Genomic DNA, 15,885 nt, shown 5'->3' on the forward strand with positions numbered 1-15,885 from the left:
AAGAGGAATGAGATTTAAAATGAAATGAAATGAAATCTTTGAGTTTTACGTCCCACGGTTATGCCGGTTAGGCTAAAGGAGACGGTGATGATGAGCAATGAATGGAATGGTGGAATGAAGAAAGTGGAAGGAAACGGGAGAACCCCGAGAAAACTCACGCACACGGTGTTTGTCCAACACAAAGTTCACTTGGCGGGAGCAGGGTTTGAACCCGGGACCCCATGCACCAGAGGTGAACGCTCTACTACTGAGCCACCGCGGCCCTAGGAGTGAGATTTAATACACATGGCCCAGTTGGTACGCAGTCTTCTGCAATGGAAACTCCGATGGCGGGCAATAGACAACAGAGATGGCTTGAAGATCAAGCACAACCGGTGGTGGAAAAACAGCATTTCCTAAGTGGTACATTCAAATTCGGCTCAATTCTGTTGGACTCTCGATTTCCTTAGTGTATATATATATATATATATATATATATATATATATATATATATATATATATATATATATATATATATTATTCTGACAGCATTATGATGAATTGGTGTAAGAAAATACCTAAAGGATTCAACCTTAAATTGTAGGACAATGTCTCATATAGCTTCTATGGTGAAAATGGACGCAAAGCTTCCATAAACGGACAAAAAAAAAAAAAAAAAACCTAAACATGGAAATCATTATAGGCTTATAACAATGGGAGAGGAATATATTTTGTCAAGAAAAGATAACGTATTTGATTTCGATACTTAATTTATGTATAACTAAATATAACAGTAAGAAGATAGACAGTTAATTCTTTTAACTTAGAAATATCACTCGACGGCCACAGAAACAAAGAATCATTCACACGTATGTATTTCATAAAAACACATTTGAAAAGTTTTAAGTTAATAAAATACCAACCCACACTAGTGTCTAGAGCTTTGTTAAACTAAACAAAAAAAGTTTGAAATATATATTTTTAGACAGAAACACAAAAGAGAAATCTTGATGCTTGATAATCCTTTTGGTACTTAATCCAAGTTATAACTTGCAGCGACAGACAGTAAGACAACACAGTAAAAGGCGTCGCTTGATAGTATATATACATATACACTTCCAAAGAAATTAACAATAAAGAGGCATTTTCATCCTGTTTCTAAAATGAACCTGAGACGAAGTTCTGTTGAGATCAGCCATGGATTAACTTCCTCGAATAATGGAAAGAAGAAGTTGCATGTTGAAGCTCATTTCGACTAACACCCTCCTCAGTTGATGAGGAAAACGCACGGCGTAAAATCGGCGAACGTCAAGAGAAGGAATTGTTTTACAAAGAAAGAAAGAAAGAAAGAAAGAAAGAAAGAAAAAGGAAAAAAGTGGAAGGTAGAATAGGAATTAAGCTTAAGGTACATAGTTAAGCTGTTTTGCATCACACATACACACACACACACACACACATATATATATATATATATATATATATATATATATATATATATATATATATATATATATATATATATATATATATATATATACACGGTATTTTGAACTCATTGTAAGAGACTAACTTCTGAAAAACAAAATAAATCGAGATGGTATAGCTCTAGCTAAAAGAATAGGTATTAAAAGAAAAAAAAAGAATATATTCAAGACTGATTCAAGACAAACAAATAAAACCGTTTTTGTTTTACCACTTGTTTTTATTTCAATGTTTAGTCACTTTTGGGTTTAGAATCTCATCTGAAAGACTACATTCCTACTCATTAATATGATACTAACACAATTATAGTAAGAAACAAACTACGTAAAATACCTTTTCATCCATTGCTCATTGACTAGAACTTAACTCGTTTTCAGCACAATGGTGTGTATAGAGTAGTCCCCCCGGCTAAGTAAGTTTGTGGTGGACAACATCAGGTACGTGCGTTTTCTCGGGATAATACCGTTTCCTCCCACATTCTCATTCCACCAATTTTTCTATCATCATTCACTTGCTTTAATCATCGTTTCTCTTAGCCTAATCATGGACGTTAAACTTAAAGATTTCATTTCTTTTTTTTCAGTAGAGTGGTCCCAATTTTTCGAATCCCAATTATTTGAGTCTCACTTTCTAAAATGGCTCCACATCAGACCAAAGTAACCCATGAGAAAAATAAGTCAGGCACCTCAAGCGACCACACCTTTTGAACGCATTTACAATATAAGGCAAAGATACCTTGTAAGTTTGGAAAGACAACTGTTAAGTCAATAAACATACATTGTGAAGATTATAACTTTTTAAATGATTCGAGTTAAATGGAAAATAACGTCAGATGTGTGTTTGTGGTGCAAAACAATTCCAAAACAATATGTCTCACGGCTCATTCTTATTTCAAATTTTGGGCCTAAATCCAAGATGGCAGAGCTCCTTCGTGGCTAAGCGATTAGCGTACGCGCCTTTGGCGTGGGAGACCCGGGTTCGATTCCCAGCGGGAGCTCATGTGGTTCGGATTCCACGTTAATCAGCAGGTCCCGTCTCATATAGCCTCGCTACTGAAAGGGATGTTAAACTCAAAATCAACTCAACTCCAAGATGGTCGCCAGGGTGGTGCTATACAGTAATAGATGTGGGTCTATCTTAATCATATCTAAGGCATGGTTATTACTACGTCTAGCTGTTCCACAATAAAGGTACTCTCTGCATCATTTGTATATTGTAAATACAGTCAAAATTTGAGGTCGTTTGGAGCAGTTGAGAGAAAATAATCATGGGCTACTTTGGTCGGATATGGAGCTATTTTAAGGGGTGAGACTTAAAAAAAACTCGTAAGTCGAAAAATAAGGACCGGCCTAACACACACACACACACACACACATATATATATATATATATATATATATATATATATATATATATATATATATATATATAGAGAGAGAGAGAGAGAGAGAGAGAGAGAGAGAGATAGAAGGATCCCCACATTCTAAAGTGTCTTGCTTCTACAAACACACGCCATAATTGTACATATTGTTTATCAACACAATCACAAGCAGACAATAGTAGAAGGATACAGAAAGATACGAAGCTAGCTCGGAGGAAACTGAGGATGGACGAACCTCCCAGAAGATATCCATAAAAGAGGACCACAAGAGGACCAGACTATTAGTTCACGACTGATTGCTTCCTTACAACACCTGCTCCTGAGGTCGCTGTAGAAAAGAGTTCCTAATCCCATCCTATCTCCGGAGGCTTCCACGGGCAAAGGAGATATCCTACCTCCCGAGGCTGCGGTGAGCAAAGGCGGTTCCTTACAAACCATTTCCCGAGGTCACTGTGGACAGAGGAGACTCTAATAAACACATCTTGAAGGCTGCAATGAGCGAAGGGGTTCCCGTACATACCTAACTTACTAAGACCCCTGCACCCGATAGGTTCAAGAAAATACATGTTAGAGGTAAAGTCAATAACTAGCTCTTCAATTTGATTCTAAACAGAAAGTGAATACTATTAGGATGGAAAAAGAACCAACTGTTCTCATACCTAAACAGGAGAGAAATTTGTCAAGCTGAATTTTGACGGCCAATAATCATTGGTTCGATATTGATGAGAACAATAATGAGCGACTGACTAACAGAAGTGGTACAACTATGAAGAGCTCAAAAAGGATATATCAAATAGGGAAACACTATATCCAATTGCTTCTTGCTATATGAAGTTATAAAACAAGCTAAGAAAACTGGGGATGCATTCTTTGTACTAGATGTACGGAAAACTTTTGACACCGTACTCCATGCAGCTATAATTGAAGCTCTGAGGGCAAGAGAAACGAATGAGGAAGTGGTGAAATTAATTACGATCTGTATTCTGATAATCAAACAGCTATTGAAGATCATGGAGTTGAAGTTAAGAGTTGGTTCGATCCCAGCTGGCGCCAAGTGAGCTTATGTGGTGGACAAACACCATGTGTATGGGCTTTCTCGGGATTCTCCTGTTTTCCTCCCACTTTCTTCATTCCACCATTTCATTCGTTTCTCATCATCACCGTCTCCTTTAGCCTAGCCGGCATAACGGTAGGAAGTAAAACTTAAAGATTTCATTTTTTGAAGTTAAAAGAGAGTTCAGCAAGGCGATTCTTTGAGCCATTTACTTTTCAACACAGCAATTGATGTTACACAGTAACTGGGGAGACTGGAGGATATTCTTGGGAAAAATGATATTGACAACTATCAAATCAGAGTGTGTGTCGACGATTTGCTGCTAGCTTATAAAACTCTTGAAGATATTCAAGGAACATTGAATGTTGTGCATGAACCTACGAGTAATCTGGACATGAAACTTTGAACAAGGAATATGTCAGTTTTCAAATACGTAGTATCATCCCGAAAATCATGGTATGTAGCCAAAACAAAAATGTTAACATCGGCATTGAAATGGTGAAACTTCTAAACGTGAATGAAGGTTGTAAATATTTCGGTTGTACTGTTCATGATAAAGAAAAAAAATATTTGGTCACTTCTCTGAAGAGTACTTAGAGCTCACTTTAACTCGGCTAAGTCGACCAAGACTTGAACTAAGGCAGAAAATTAAATTATTAATAACCTACCTTCTGTTAAAATTCTATTATATTTGGGCAGTAGCAGAAATAGGGGAAAAGGTAATGGACAAGACGGGGTTTTGTTAAGAAAATATACCTGCCTAATTCCACTATTAATGGTATAATTTAAGCCAGAAAAGAGACGGTGTTTGTCTATTCCATGTATAATATACATAATTTGAAGACGAATTGTTAGAAGCTATCTCAGACTGATCGAAAATGGAGACGAAGTAATAAGAAATCCGGCCATTCAAGTGGAATTGAGGTGAAACTTCGAAGATGCAGAACTGAAGTCAGAATAGTAGGCCGAATAACAGAGAAATGAACGAAGAGTGAAGATCTGAGAAGGATGATGTAGCAAAAGAATGGATTAATCTAGAAAGACAGGGAAAAGGAGTTAATTTCTTCAAAAACTCTGCTATCTAAACCATTTTTTGTTAGAGGACGGATTGATGAGTGACAATACTCGTAGATTCATTGCACTACTCAAAATAAAATCACATTCAGCACAAAGGTTGCGCTACACGTATAGAGCTAAATTAGTATCTGACCTAACATGTAGAAAGTGTCGGAATAAAACAGAAACATTGGGTCATGTGCTGGGTGGGTACTTTGCCGATAAACCGAAGAGTAAATCTGATCGAAACAGTAAATCACGATGAAACAGTAAATCTGATCGAAACGGAGTGTACCAGGAGGAATTATAAAATTACGAAGGAAAAATATGATAGAAATTGAGGCAATAAGATTTAAACCTGGCTTTATAACTGAAACAGAACAAAGAAGATTTGTGGCTGATGTCACCGTTCATTTCGAAAAAGATAAGTGTCTAGAACAAGCCCACAGAGAAAAGTTAGAAAAATATAAAAGACTAGATAGGATTTTCCAGGGCGAGAAAACGTTCAAGATACTTTCACTAGTCATAAGGAGTAGAGAGGCAATCAGTGGCGTATTTACGATCTTGTTTCGTGTAGAGGCTTTGCTAACTTTATTCCTGGAAATGTGAAAATTCTGCAAGGTATTTCATTTATTTTAAAATAGTAAATAAAATTTCGGGGGCTTAAGCCTGGAAGTACCCCCTTAAATACGCCACTAGGAGCGGTTCAAAAATATTCACCAAAAGAGCGCTACAAGAAATCGCCATAGTGGAAAGATCAGTGTTGAAGACTATGTCCCTATAGCTTTGAGATCGTCAATCGAAATAGCAAATGCGCATCTTGATTAATACTGAATTTCGTTAGTATAAAATTATGTATCTATTGATTATTTTCTATTTCTTTATCCCCTTCATTCTTAATTTTTTTCTCTTAAGTGTCCCCTTTGTAACAACTTCCACAGAGTAATAATGTTGTAATTAACATGTACAGAAGCAATTCTAATAGGAATAAATTCTTAATTAGAGACATAGAATTTTGTATTTAGACTCCTTATTTAAAATAAGAAGACATGTACTTCAGCGTTTTTTGCTGTTTGACCTAGAAAGGAAGAAAATGGAGTGTGCAGAAAAAAAGAGGTGATATTGCAATTATTATAATAGGATGGCCGTATCTCGGAATCTTTCTAAGTTACAGACAGGAAATTTGGTATTTCAGACTTTTTATTTAAAATAACTTAAAACATGTTTCAGCGTGTTTTGACACTTGTCCTAGAACGGGAAGAAAGCATGTGGAAAGAAAGATGAGTGGGGGTTGGAATTATTATAATAAGATGTCGATATCTCGAAATCCCTTCAGGTCAGAGACATGAAATTCAGTGTTTGGACCTTTCATTTAGAATAATTAAATGTGTGTTCCATCGTTTTTTAAACATTTGTTCTAAAATGGAAGAGAAAGGGATAGGAGTACTCTCTTAAGATCCTCATACGAGACAGGGGCGGATCCAGGGGGAGCGATTGGGGAGATTGCCCCCCAGAATAGGATATTTTTATTTTAAAAATAAAACCTATCCTAAAAAATTCCACCTTTGTATTATAAATGTACAATAAAACCTATTGACTCCGAACGACCGCCCCTCCCCTAAACATTCAGCCTGGATCCGCCCCTGATACGAGAGTACTAATCTTGTTCGGGGCTTTGAGTTCTGACGAATTCTACATGAAAGGTGAAGAAGAAAGAATATAGTAATATATGGAGGTATTTGCTAGAATGTTCATAATTTAACAATCATAACTGTTTGTAGCTCTTTTCGTATACGTCAAAAATCCGAATGCGCTGTTTAAAACGTCATAATTGTCATGAACTCAAATTCCCCCACTACATTCTTGAAATGTCTTCAAATTAGTTATGAATTCATCTCCAGTGTTATCTGGTCCATCATCTCGAAACAGCGTAGTCTTTTACGCACTCACCTTTGGTGTGAGTGGTCCCGGATTCGATTCCCGGTGGGGATACTCAATCGAAAAAACTGTAAAAGCTCTTTCAGAACAACCATCTTGAGTGAGGTTTACCTGGAATTTCCTCATTCACACCGGGCAAATGCCGGGATGATACCTCACATAATGGTCCCACGCTTCTTCCTTCTTTCCCCATTCCTTTCGGCTTTTCTAGTTCCCTAGATAGTGCGATCGCCAAGTGGCGTCATCCCTCTATGTGACGGGTTAACCTGGACATAGAAATGGACAATCCTATTATCTGGCCCATTTTCCAAAATTGTAATATTGCGTGTTTTTATTCAATTTAAAAAATAAAATTTTAAAAATGTACTGGGGATCGTAGTGAACCCCCCATACTTTAAACCTGAAAAACAACACGTCGTGTATAATAAAAAGTTTTTTTTTTCTCTCTAACGAAAGTTCCATGAAACAGACAGAGAGAGCACACACATTTTTTTTAAAGCGAATTTTCCTTAGATCAGACAGCACAAAATATACCTTCTCCAAAGTTCCGTGGAACAGACAGGACACAAAATACGTACATTTTTAACGAAAGCTCCGGGAAACAGACAGCACACAGATACAATTACTTTACGAAAGTTTCGTGAAACAGACAGCACACAGATACAATTTCTTTATGAAAGTTTCGTGGAACAGACAGTTTGTTCTGTGTGTCAAATGACGATCTCGCTTCAATTAAGTGGGTTCACTGAAGCGGGCAAAAAAAAAAACAAAAAAAACTCGAATTTGATTGATCTTAGGCTTTTGAAAAAGGCTTTATTCAAGCGGGCGAGGTTCAGCATATTGCTGCACGTGATTTCTTCATGGCATTACTCTTATATATAGACATGTTAACAAGCAGTGAATTTCTGGAAGACACACTAACTTAGAAATTATCTAAATCTGAAAATGCAGGGAACGGTATACTTACATATTCTTCTGCTGGGTGCGCTCTGAACTCTCGTGCAAACACGTCCAATATTTTCTCTCCTACCCATCGTCCCTTAGTAAATGTTGTAAAGGTGAAGTAGTATGGGTAAACTTTCCGAAGCCCTGGAAAGAATCAATATCAATCATCAATCTGCTGTAAATATATTATTTATGAGATATTTAAGATTTAGTTTTTCGTTTCATTAGGTGTACAGGACATAAAAACACTGTGGTCGAAGTCAAAGGAAGAAAGAAAGTGTTGGGAACAACACAACTCAAGTTTGATCAATGAATTTTGTCCTTGGGAAAACAAGGCCCGTTTAGAAAGTAACGGAACTGATTTTTTAAAAATTCAGTTATTTCTAGATAAGGTTACACACGTACATACAGGGTGGTAGGTAACTCCACCGACAAACTTTGGGAGGCGATTCCTTATACGAAATGAAAGAAAAAAGTTCTAATAAACATGGGCCGAAAAATGCCTCTTTTCAGAGTTATGATCCATTGAAAATTCGAAAAATCATTTTTCAAAACTCCCTAACTTAGAAACTATAGGACCTATCCCAAGCGGTTTAAGGAATTACACAGGAACTGGTATACGCGCTATCTAAATATCGATGTTTCAGAAGTCACCGGTACCAGCGAAACGAACGCACCACTAGTACTTAAAGAAAGAAGTATTCCTATGCTTCAACTTCCTTTTTACAGTTCCTTTCACCGATAACGGAGGATGGTAAAACATGGATATTTAGATAGATCTAAATATCGATGTTTCAGAAGTCACCGGTACCAGCGAAACGAACACACCACTAGTACTTAAAGAAAGAAGTATTCCTATGCTTCAACTTCCTTTTTACAGTTCCTTTCACCGATAACGGAGGATGGTAAAACATGGATATTTAGATAGATCTAAATATCGATGTTTCAGAAGTCACCGGTACCAGCGAAACGAACACACACTAGTACTTAAAGAAAGAAGTATTCCTATGCTTCAACTTCCTTTTTACAGTTCCTTTCACCGATAACGGAGGATGGTAAAACATGGATATTTAGATAGATCTAAATATCGATGTTTCAGAAGTCACCGGTACCAGCGAAACGAACACACCACTAGTACTTAAAGAAAGAAGTATTCCTATGCTTCAACTTCCTTTTTACAGTTCCTTTCACCGATAACGGAGGATGGTAAAACATGGATATTTAGATAGATCTAAATATCGATGTTTCAGAAGTCACCGGTACCAGCGAAACGAACACACCACTAGTACTTAAAGAAAGAAGTATTCCTATGCTTCAACTTCCTTTTTACAGTTCCTTTCACCGATAACGGAGGATGGTAAAACATGGATATTTAGATAGATCTAAATATCGATGTTTCAGAAGTCACCGGTACCAGCGAAACGAACACACCACTAGTACTTAAAGAAAGAAGTATTCCTATGCTTCAACTTCCTTTTTACAGTTCCTTTCACCGATAACGGAGGATGGTAAAACATGGATATTTAGATAGATCTAAATATCGATGTTTCAGAAGTCACCGGTACCAGCGAAACGAACACACCACTAGTACTTAAAGAAAGAAGTATTCCTATGCTTCAACTTCCTTTTTACAGTTCCTTTCACCGATAACGGAGGATGGTAAAACATGGATATTTAGATAGATCTAAATATCGATGTTTCAGAAGTCACCGGTACCAGCGAAACGAACACACCACTAGTACTTAAAGAAAGAAGTATTCCTATGCTTCAACTTCCTTTTTACAGTTCCTTTCACCGATAACGGAGGATGGTAAAACATGGATATTTAGATAGATCTAAATATCGATGTTTCAGAAGTCACCGGTACCAGCGAAACGAACACACCACTAGTACTTAAAGAAAGAAGTATTCCTATGCTTCAACTTCCTTTTTACAGTTCCTTTCACCGATAACGGAGGATGGTAAAACATGGATATTTAGATAGAGCACATACTAGTTCCTGTGTAATTCCTTAAACCGCTTGGGATAGGTCCTATATTTGCTAAGTTAGGGAGTTTTGAAAAATGATTTTTCGAATTTTCAATAGATCATAACTCTGAAAGGAGGCATTTTTCAGCCCATGTTTATTAGAACTTTTTTCTTTCATTTCGCATCAGGAATCGCCTCCCAAAGTTTGTCGGTGGAGTTACCTACCACCCTGTATACTTGAAGTTAATCGAAACAACGTCCTTGAGCATCAATACACCATTGTCAGCGATTATGTCATGCATCGTAGCACGCTTGAACGTCTTGACCAAGGATCTCTTTCAGAGTACTTGTCACGGTAGCTTGTGGGTTTCTAACAGCAAAAACATTGTACCCTTTGAAGCTGGATTTGAGCCAGAAAAACAAAAAGAAGTCAACTGGGAAACGTACGGACTGTAGGGAAATTGGGTCACATTGGAACGCTTTGTTCACCAGAAACTCGCTCACTAGTACTGTCGTGGCCCAGGTCTCTACGACCGCCAGGCAGACGCGCGCAACCCTGTTCGATGGTACGAACTCCTTGTGGAAAAGCATTTTTAGTGTCAGAAATGTCAATAAGCATCGAAATGATCTTCTTTTGCTCATTCGGGGCTTCTGTGGTCGAGGAGACTTGAAAGTGTACCATCGAAACATTTGTGCTTTTGATATAGCCCCCTTCCCGTGGGCTTTCAGTATTATAGCAAGTGTTTCGGTCAGGGATTTTAACAGTATAACAAAGTAACTTTATCGCGTATCGCTACTCTGCTCAACGCACCTTTACATTTTAAACATTATGCGATCCGCACTCTGCAAAAGCTCAGAGCCAAGTTGACGGGATCGATTAGCAAACAGCCCCATTGAAGGCCACGCCCGGAGACTCTGCCCCGCGGTCCGTCTGGATTTTAGCTGATGCTAACTGACATAAGAAAATCAGTCTCATTACTTTTCGGACAGATCTTATAGCTGGGAGATAGTTTTAAACTGGATAACCTTACACTTCGGTGACTCACTGCGGGTAGAACACATCCAAATGTGTCAATTTTCTTGCTGACCGAAAAGTCAAACACAACAAAGTTTTTTTTTTTAAATTCAATTGATAATGATAGTATGTGATAATATATATATATATATATATATATATATATATATATATATATATATATATATATATATATATATATATATATATATAAGATACACACATAGGCTTACAGGAAATGCTCCAAACAGACGAAAGTTAAGTTATGCTTGCTTCCACATTTTTCTGGAGGATATACTCATGTAAGTAGGTCCAGGATTTTCTCTCTCCTACACCATGATTTCAAACTTTTTTGATCCGAGAAATCAGAATGATAAAGAAGAAATGTATACACGAGGAATGATCAAAAAAAGATTACAAAGCTTATTATGGCTTATGTGTGAGCCATAGCTGGAAGATCAATACACCTGATGATAGTAGCCCTCGATGAAATCACAGCTTTTGTTCAACCGCTTATTACAACGGCAGATAAAGTTTTCTTTTTCTATACCATTTGCATAGAAGTCCGCGTTAAGTCCTCGTAGACACCGTGAGGCAGCGATTTTGACATAATCACATGCCAGATAATGGTAGCCAGCCATTTTTTTGCTTTAGAACAGGGGAAAAGGTGAAAGTCACTGGGACTAGGTCAGGGCTAAAGAAGGGATGTTCTAGTCGTTCCAAGCGTAACGTCAGTGGTTGAGGTAGCTACTGGGCCTATCGCTGTGTCCAGGGCATGGGCGAAGCTAGGGGGGAGGGCATAGGGGAGCATTGCCCGCAACTTTTTGACAAAGAAACAAAAATGCTACTTATAAGATCCTTCAATTCTGATTTGTATTAACCATGCTCCCCAGCAGACAAAAGGTCGGCCCCCAGCAACCATTTCCTAACTCCGTCTATGGTTCAAGTTGTCATAAATCATACTGGTAAGTTTTTTTTTTTTTTTTTTGAAGGCACGATGTCGCTTCCCCATATGCTGCTTGGAAATTTAAAACCTCCCCATGCACCTCTATAATTTGCCTATGAATTTCAGCACATGTAGTGCTTCTGGCTTACAGAAACCACACTATTAACTTCACCTCTACTCTTGACTTAACTTTCCAGACGAGTCATTTCCAATGTCCGCTTTTCGGGTATGCAGGATCATATGCTATTAATTTACAAATAAATTTTTGTTAAGTTGCAGTGAATAATATAAAAAGTTTTATGATGTGTAACCTTTTTCCCGATCACTCTCCCGTATTTATCAAAGATTATACGTAAAATGCAAAAACCGAAAATGCGTCAATCCTATTACAACATTAAAACATAAGTGAAGCTGCTTAAAAGGTTGCTGAATCCTTGCAGGGGTGCCCACAAGGGGGGGGGGCTATGACGCAAACTGCGTCATTGAAATATTGTGGGGGGGGTTAAAAATCCATATAAATATGTTTGATGGGAGGGTAAAATTAATCGAAAAGAAGGTTTTTTTCATGGAAGAACACTTATGGATAGACAATTGGGGGGGGTGCGTCATGGACATAAGGGGGGGGCACCAGTGTCCTTGTAACAAGATTATCTTACTATGATTCCTTCAAAAATCGCCTTCTTGGAGTAGCTGCCTTATTCTATATACTATTATTATTATTAGCGTTAAAGAAATACGGTCACAGTTTCAATAAACAGTTGGTAGAAAATATTGGCCGTTGTATTGCTAAAACAAACTTATATTTTCGCAACACTCTTTTTGTTGTTCCCCTACTAAGATAAGTACTTCAATCTATCACAGAAGAATAGAGCTAGTTTCTTCCGCCCGATAACCTCCTACTTCACAAAAAAGAACAGAGCAGAAAACATTAGAAGTGAGCGCAGAAAGAAAGGGGGAAAAAAAGCGAAACAGTAGACTCGATAAAAGCTGGTGGCTCCAGCAAAGGAATTTATTTTTCTCGTATCGTTCGTAGATCCTTCCCCGTAGCGTAGACGAATGTCATTCATACGGTGCTGCCGCCTAGCGTGCGTGACAGGAACCATGCGAAACACGGTATTCGTTTCAGCAAAAGTTGGTGGTGCGTACAGGGGCGGAAACGTGACGATTTGTCCAGCAGTGTCAGCGGTTCAGAGACCGTGTGATTGGACAAACAGTTGCGGGAGGATACGACCTCATATTTACCCGTACACAGATAGCACATCTTCATGTAAGTGACACGCCGATTTATCAGCGCTGTAACAAGGGAATAAGTTGTGTCCTCTGCGACCTAGCTTTGAAATAAACATGCATTCATAACAATATATCTCACAGCAATATCATTATTCTATTTAACTAAGACCCAGAGTTTGTCGTGTCATTCTATATTTTTCTCTTCTTCCCAGAATATATTCGAGTTATTCATGCTACCTTGACTCAACTAACGACCTCCTAACTGTAATATATACAAATCTGAGGAAGTATTTCAACCGTAAATAGCTAAAATTGTCCTTATAATACTGTCTCAAGTAAACAAGATTGCCGTCAAAAGATTTTTTTTTTTTTGTCGTAAATGGAAATATGATATGGTGCTTATCTTAGAGTTTGTGCTTTTAGATAAATTTCCTAGAATGCCACAATACTCATCAAAGTTGTTTAAAGCAAGAGGTACTTTTTTTTAACACTTATAATTTCTATTTCCTAAAATATCTTAATATCGCTCAGGGCTGCCAGTCACGAAACATTTCTCCTCTATGTCATAAAGATAATTCTTATGTATACTATTTTATATGCATCCAAAAAGCATGACCGCAAGATAGTTCCCATGGGATGTCACATGTAGCGAGACAAGATGTAAGATAGTCCCACGTTCGATTCCCGGTGGGGACACTCGGTCGACAAGGTGTAAAAGCTTTTTCAGGCCGACTATCTTAAGTGGTGTTTTCCTGGATTTTCCTCATTCCTACCAGGCAAATACTGGGATGGTACCTAACATACAGGTCCCATTCTGCTTCCTTCCTTCCCCAATCCTTTCTTCTTTCTTTCCCTATTCTTTCTTCCTTCTCTTTCCTCAAATAATGTGAACACCGAGGGACGTTAACCCTGATAAGTGACGGGCTCACATGGCCGTAGATGCCGAAAGCCCAGAAATCTAATTCCTAATCCTATCGAGATGTGAGACGAGCAAAGCTCTTCCTTTCTCTACCCCCCCCCCCCCCACACACACAGTATACATTTTACGATACGAGATAGCCTCAACTCTTGTCTATGAGCCCCGATCTTTTAAGGCGAAATTCTGTGATATGCCTATTCTCTCGTCGTGCTTTATCAACAACTCCAAATTCAGCACATGACAATTTATCTTAAAGTCAGACATAGTTTTCTTTCTCTCTAAAACTTTCGTTCATAGTTACGATATAAGACGAACTAACGTACGGGGACAGATCGGAAAGTAACGCCCATTTTCTTCCAAATAAGTTTAATATGTACCAAAACCAAACGAAGCACAAATGAACTTACATCTTTGACCTACTTTTCTACATAGTCACCCAGTTTCTCAACACATTTCTCCCAGCGTGTTTACCAGTTTGGCTAGAGTATAGCCATCTGCGGACTGCTGATTTCACTTTTGCATCTGTCACAAAGTGTTGGCCTGCCGGGAATTTCTTCATGGAACCAAAAGAGATGAAAGTCCGACGGTGCCAGGTCTGGACTGTACGAGGATGCTCAACACCTCCCACCCAAATTTGTTGAATTTCTCACGGGCAGGAGCAGCAACGTGTGGACAGGCATTGTCACGAAGTTTTACACCGTCACTGTTAACGTTGCGGCTTTTGTCACGAAGGGCACGATGCAACTTAACCAAAGTTTTAATGTAGGCTGCAGCATTTAGAGAGGTCCCGTGTTCAGCAAAGTCCACCAATAACACACCAAATATGTCTCAGAATTGTATCATAAGCACTTCCCTCGCAAATTGAGTCACTTTTTTTTTTTTTTTTTTTTTTTTTTTTTGTACTGGAGAACCAGCATGTTTCCACTCCATCGAGGCCTGCTTGGTTTCGGGCGTGTAGGGGTACGCCCACGACTCATCACCAGTGACGATTTCTTTCAGAAAGTCATGCCCTTCTGTGGCGTAACGCGTTATGTGACGAACAATGTCGTACACCACACCATAGGAAATGTTGAATTTCTGCGATAAGGTTCGCAGGTACACAGGTTCGCAGGTCATTTAAAATAGCTCCTTCGATGGTGCGAATATTCTGCGGTGTTGAAGGTGTTACCGGCCGCCCGGAGCGTGGCGCATCACTAAGATTCTCATGGTCCTCTTCCAAAAATGCACACCACCTGGAGACATTGCTACGGTCCATACAATCGTCCCCACAGACGCCACGCATGTCCCTGTGAATTTCACTCGGTGTATGCCTTTTGACCCACAAAATTCTAACCACACTTCGCTGCTTTTCACACGTGGACGACAGTAACATGCGCGCCATGTTTGTTTCGTAGTTCAGGCTTCTCTCGCTAGAGCTGCACAGGAGAACAAATTACCATCTGCATTATAGGGGGGGGGGGGTATTGTGCGTTACTTTCCAATCTGCTCTCGTAACACATTTTTCTTTGTAAGGACTTTGGTTTACCAGAACTCCTTTATATACAGTGGACTCTTTTCAATTCGAAGTCTAAGGGGACACGAAAAAACTTCGAATTATCCAAAATTCGAATTATCCAACAACATTCATTTTCACATACTGTATATAACAACAAACAAACCAAAGTACTGTGCATCAAAAACATACTCATATGGTGTAGATTTTACCTTTAAAGCAGCTTATTATTTGCGTGATCGAATACCGCAAACTAACAAACGACATTGACTCCACATAATTCAAACTACGTGTACAATGGAAAATATATTTACGTACAGCACTACAACATACATTGAATAGCCCAAATAATTAAACACCAGTAACAATTTGAATATTCTCTTCTCACTTATAAGAAGTTGTAAACCTCATTTGCTTAAATTTGATTGTTTTTGTACGGTCAATAAATTTTGAATTTCATGTATTGCGTGGAATACGAT

General features: G+C 38.3%; 1 protein-coding gene across 1 annotated transcript in view; it reads right to left on the minus strand.

Moving 5' to 3' along the window:
• LOC145683124 (pseudouridylate synthase RPUSD2-like) overlaps window positions 1-15,885 on the minus strand; it is a 102,944-nt gene that overhangs the window by 48,155 nt on the left and 38,904 nt on the right. Inside the window, exon 3 of the mRNA XM_081754508.1 lies at window positions 7,859-7,980. Coding sequence (XP_081610634.1) covers window positions 7,859-7,980 — 122 coding nt within the window. The remainder of the gene's footprint in view (window positions 1-7,858; window positions 7,981-15,885) is intronic.

Source organism: Thermobia domestica, chromosome 1 (assembly GCF_964235325.1).
Source record: "Thermobia domestica chromosome 1, izTheDome1.hap1.1, whole genome shotgun sequence".
NCBI classification, from domain to species: Eukaryota; Metazoa; Arthropoda; class Insecta; order Zygentoma; family Lepismatidae; genus Thermobia; species Thermobia domestica.